A 6,000-nucleotide genomic window follows, 5' to 3' on the forward strand; every position below is an offset into this window, starting at 1 on the left:
ATGGTGGGCCACATATGTGTTACCACTTATAGTTCTAATGGAAGGAAACTAAATATGCAGACTTACATTTCTTATTTGAAAATTTTGTAAAGTATGTATCCTCAATTTGGAATGAATTTGACATTATGTAACAGTATGTATTTTATTTTTTTTAAATGGAAATACTTAAATGCTGCATGAAATTGTAGACAGTGCTATGCAACCTTTACTTACCATCATCTATTATTTTATCTATTTCTCTATTTATTTGCATCATCTATGTAATTCATATCAACACTACATATGTGTCAGTATTACCATGCCACATCATCCACAGGTGCTGGTGCCATTTTTCAAGGTGGCCTGTTTGGTGTGGCAGGAATGTTTCCCGAGAAGTACATAACTGCTGTGGTGTCAGGCCAGGCCCTTGGAGGTGTGTTTGCTTCAGGTGCACGGATTGTATCTCTCTCAGTGGGAGCAAAGGATGAAAATTCTGCATTCATTTACTTCATGATTGCTGTCATCGTCATGATTTTCACTCTGCTGGCTTATTTATTCATGTCAAAAACAGTAAGTAAAATTACTTTTTTCTTTGTGGAAATAATGTGTTATGAGTGTACAAGTATAGCATTTCAAGTTTTTGTTTACAGTAAGTGTATTTTGTCTAAGCTCAGAGTATGCATTTATAAGAGAAGATTTCACACTATGAAAACTTAAGTTATTTAATACCTATCAGTAAGTCAGTCAGTCAGTTGGTCATTCAAGCAATTGTCTTCCAGGATTTCTACAAGCACTATACCAATTGCCAAAAGCCTGAAAAAGGATCTGATGATGCCCCTCAAGCTGAAAGGACCTTTAGTGAGCAGGTCCAGATATTTAAGGAGATTTGGCCACTGGGAGTATCCGTGTGGGGTGTATTTGCTGTCACACTTGGTGCCTTTCCAGCTCTGTGTGTCAAAATTATTTCCACTGCAGAAGATGAAACTTGGTCACGTATGTATTAGATTTATTGTATTTTGTCTTATTTAAAATTTGTTAGATATCTATAAATAACTATTTCCTAAGAGTGGTACAATCTAGAGAAATGAGTGATGTACCTATTTTTCTAATGTCCTTCATGGAAATTACTTTATATATATATATATATATATATATATATATATATATATATATATATATATATATATATATATATATATATATATATATATATATATATATATATTTCTTCATCACAGTAAAGTACATGATGATTTTCTTGATTATTTGAAGTCAGTTTTCATAAGAATAAAAAATAATACATTTTATTTTTTTGTTATTTTAGAGGTGTATTTCCAGCCAGTTGTTACCTTCCTTTTGTTCAATGTTGGTGACTACATTGGACGTCAAGTGGCTGGGTTTATGATGTGGGTGAGTGTCTTACCTTCATTGACATTGTTTTATGGTCTTCAGACTAGATGGAGTAACTTGTAAGATGTGTAGTGTTCTGATATGACATGATATAAGGCATCAGAACTGGTAAAGAATAAAGATAATGAACATAGTGAAGAAAAGATATCTGAGTAAATAAAGTGTGAGAGACACAGTTGAAAACTTTCTCATTTAGTTTTTATAGTCACTTTTATATTTTATCCTGCCTCTTCATTCAGCAACAACGGCAGTAAGATTGAAAATAAGGGTTTTGTTTTGATGTGATAATGAAAGGCTTGTGACAGAGGACAAGGCTGAGGTGGCCAGCAGCATGATGGCAGCCATGCTGGGCCTGGGCCTGCTGACAGGAGGCCTCTCATCATTTGCCTTTGCTCTAATTAGCTAAGAACTCAACTTCCTTGTGGTACATGGCGATGACTATTGTGGGCTGATCAAATCACCCATGTATGCTTATTTGTACTGAGGTTAGAATAGCCATTGAGCTCTAAATGATAAAAATTCAAGGAATTTTTACTAGCAAGTATTAAGAAAATTGCCCATCTCACAATGGCAGATAATTTTTTTTTTCTGGTAGATTATGGTGTTCTCGATGAATCTACAAATAATTTTCACAGCAGATCAATATTTTTTTCTTTGCCCACCTCCCACCATCCATAGCATTATAATGAATTTGTGGTGCATATAAATAGGAGTCAAAATACTCAGAATGAAAGGATCTAACCAATGGAACAGGTAAGATTTGCTGCTGTTAAATGGGCATATTTCTTTATATATAGATGATGAAGTTCACGAGATACAGTAGAGGTGAACAGGGAAAACATTCAGAGTTCTTTCCTTTTCTTTACTTTATTCCTTGTAATATTTCACCTTCACAGAACATAAATAAATACCAAATTTCCTTATGTATTTAAGAATCAGTGTAATGCCCTACCTCCTTTTTATACAGTGAAAATTAATTCTGTTTAGAGGAAAAATTGCATGACTTATTTTTACATGAATTTCAATGGACTTTTTATGTATTTATATCATGTAGCCCGGTGATGTGGCAAGCATGCTCGGCTCATACTCAAGAGAGATTGAGTTTTAATCCTCAGCTGGCTGGAGACAAAGTAAGGTTGTCTCCTTAACTCCTAAGTGATGGGTGATGCAGTGGTGTGCATCTCAGGGCTTTGACATGTGATGCATATGTGTGCCAAATAATTTTCCTGGTTTAAATCAAGCAGAGGCAAAAGAGAAATGTTTTGAGCTTTATTTGGTAACACTTATAAAGCTGCTCCCTACCACTTTTTCATGATCTTCCATCTGGTAGTCCATACAAAGTAAGAATCATGGAAGGAAGTGATTTGCCCTCATCCCAATACATGGCCCAGCGCAAATGTAAGCCAATTTTGCCCACTCCCAGTAAGTGCTATTAGGCAAGGAATCACATTCATGGAACTTCTGGGCACAATGGAAGAACATTCCTTTTAAGATGTGGGGAGAGTGGTGAGGGACAGAGGGGATAAGACAAGATAGAAGCTGCAGGTGCACGAGCTGTAGCCAGTGCTATATCCAGTGTAACAAACTCATAACGACAACCACTGTTGTAAAGTGGCTGATACATTGTTATTCGACCTTTACTTCCAGCTGAACTAAGATAACAAGTCAGACAAAAACACCATTAGAAAGGAGAAGGATAGGCACTTTTTATGCTCTAAGTTTCATCATTCTTTGATCTGTATTAAAGGAAATACCAGTAAAATGGCTGGAAGGCGATTAACGAGCGAAGCCTGATATTCAATTCACTCTAGCTCAAAAGTCTGCAAGAACGCAATGGTTCTGCTGTATACCGTTGGATAGGAAATTTCATTCTGCACTCAATAATATGTGTCTGCTCTTGTTGAGACAAAAAGAAAGTTGGTTAAAATTGCAGGAAAATGACCAAATTACATTTTTGACACCTTTCTACTATTTGCAAGTTACCCATTGACTTCAACCAATAGAAAAGATGAAAGCTATATCATATAAAATTGATAGAGTTGTGCTATCATATGGTGTTAATTTCGTTATGATCGGCTGCACAGTTCCAGAGATATTAGCATTTGAATAGTATTATTGTCGGGCTGGGCCAGACCAGGCTGCTCAAAATAAAATGGTAACCTCTATAGTAAACTTCACTTCGCTCATAATAACTCTTAAGAATGAGAGTGATTTTTCTCTTAAAAATGCCTGTTATTAGAAGAGATTCCACCACTAAATGCCCATCGCTTAAGTTTTAAATGTTGTAAACCCTGGTCACTTAGCAGAGAATAGGTACAGGGTGTAAGCCAAGAGTTGTGGCCTTGCAACCCAGCAAGAGTGGAAGACAAACATTCTTGCCCTTCTGTCATTCACCTATGGTCATCTGCTGGTCACCCAGCTAGCCACTCCCCTACAGAAAGAGCTCGACCAATGACCAATCTTTGGGTAGGACTGAGACCACTCATACACCAGGACAGCAAGGACAGACTCCTTGGATTACATCCTGTACATACTTGCTGCCAAATGAATAGGGGCTACAGCTTGACTGTCTGCCTTGCCACACCCAGGACTTGAACCCAAGCCTTCTCAGTTGTGAGCCAAGCGTGCTGACTACTACACTTTGCAGTGTGTGTGTGTGTGTGTGTGTGTGTGTGTGTGTGTGTGTGTGTGTGTGTGTGTGTGTGTGTGTGTGTGTGTGTGTGTGTGTGTGCCTGCATATATGTGCATGCATGCATGCACCCCCAACAATAGATTAGAGATAATCTACAAATCTTTGCCACACACGGAAAGGTAAACAGGCAAAGGTGTGAAAGATAATGTTTTCAAGAACCTGAAATATTAATACATAATGTGATGAAATGTTGAATTTTGTAATGCTATTGAATTACATAATACTCATCATTGTATTATTGTTTACTCATGACAATGATGTGCATTTCACAGTATGAATAAGGTGATTTAGATGTGTAGCTGTACATGAAGTACACAAAATGGCTCTCAATAGATAGCCTTGACAAAGCATACCACCAAAGTTGTCAAAGGTAGGGATAACTTTTTTTTAGTTAACTGTCATGATCATTTATCATCATCATCATCATATTGATCATCATCACTACCACTGTTGGTATTACCACCATCATGTTTCTCTAGCAAAAAGAGTGTTGGGATCCAGACTTCAGGAAAGAGGACTAAATTATACAAGCCAAACAAGCTTTGCAGTGTGATCCATTGACATGACATTAGAGTTTGTAATTTTTCATGGTATGTAAGAAATAAAAAGTAGATTACATAACAGAAAAGTCTTTGAATCAATCTGCTTTGAATGTTATCATGAAAACTGGTTTTCAGAGCTCAGTATATCAGTATTGTATAAAAATGCACATCACATTTTAGTCATAGTGTTATATATATATATTTTTTTATGAAACTGTTAATTTGCACTTATGATGCTAAATAATTCATGTCATGGCACAGCATTTGTTTTTGTTGGCAAAATACTGTTTGTATTATGATCTTTATAGAAGGCTGGGTCTATTATCCATTAGTTCCATGTGAGCCAAGTAATTAAAACCATCACTTTGTCAAATGTTTGTTTTTAGTGCAATTTTTACCTGTAACTGAATTTTCTCCTTCCCAGAAAATTTACAAGCTTTGCATATTAAGCAGAAACTTGTTTATGTCAAGAAATGCTTGAATTTCAGCATAGCTTTAATATATAACACAATTATAGATAAATAGATCTGTAGTGAGCTGACACATTCAGCTGCCTGCCACAGGTATAAGAGTGCATTATTCCAGTGGACTTAGGCAGGTGCTCAGGAAGCTCACCGTCCATGTGTCAGAAAGTTGGCCTTTTTCAGTAACTCAGGGAAGCCATCCCCTGCTACACACACACACACACACACACACACACACAAGGGGACAAGAAAGAAAGCTGAAGAGGACCACTTGTAGGAGTGACATCAAGAAGCATAGTTTCCCCTACAAACATTTGGAATGACTTAGATGAGAGTGATCAATGCAAGAAGTATTCATGACTAAGGAAAGGTTTATTACTTCTAGGTATGGGAGATGGGACAGTTTGAGCACAGTTCCCTTATTATATGTCAGGAATAAGCACACATACACACATACACAGATATATTATCATCAAGCTCTTCTTTAATGTAATATTTGATAAAGCAATGGAAATCAAAATTAAAACTAATTGCCTTACACTATATTCTAAATTATTAATTTAGTGCCAGTTTATAACTGCCTCTTGTACCAAAAACATTGGCATTAGAATGTCAAAATATTTTGTGATAAAACTGTATTTATGTTTTAAAGAATTTCAATAAAGTTAAATGTTAATTATGTCCATCTTCTACAGTAAGTGTATGCCCTATCTTCCTCAAAGTTTGTATCACTAGTATTCTTGTTGCAGCAACTGTTCACTGCATGCTACAATAGAGTTGAAAGTGGAGGTGTCACTAAAATATGGTTCTGTATTCTAGAATTACCAGTCATTACAATGCAGATACTTGACAGCCTTGTAATCTTTAAGGAGGAGAGCTTCTTTCACTGACTGGTTTAGCAAAGAATATGTGA

At 36.2% G+C, this 6,000-nt stretch overlaps 1 protein-coding gene across 1 annotated transcript in view; it reads left to right on the top strand.

Moving 5' to 3' along the window:
• The window catches only part of LOC135102545 (equilibrative nucleoside transporter 1-like), a 20,541-nt gene extending 14,775 nt beyond the window's left edge, over positions 1 to 5,766 (top strand). The window contains exons 8-10 of the mRNA XM_064007826.1: positions 317 to 549; positions 759 to 972; positions 1,304 to 5,766. Of these exons, the coding sequence (XP_063863896.1) occupies positions 317 to 549; positions 759 to 972; positions 1,304 to 1,452 (596 nt within the window). The 3' untranslated portion in view covers positions 1,453 to 5,766. The remainder of the gene's footprint in view (positions 1 to 316; positions 550 to 758; positions 973 to 1,303) is intronic.
• Positions 5,767 to 6,000: the final 234 nt, after the last annotated feature.

This window comes from Scylla paramamosain, chromosome 8 (genome assembly GCF_035594125.1).
Source record: "Scylla paramamosain isolate STU-SP2022 chromosome 8, ASM3559412v1, whole genome shotgun sequence".
Lineage (NCBI taxonomy): Eukaryota > Metazoa > Arthropoda > Malacostraca > Decapoda > Portunidae > Scylla > Scylla paramamosain.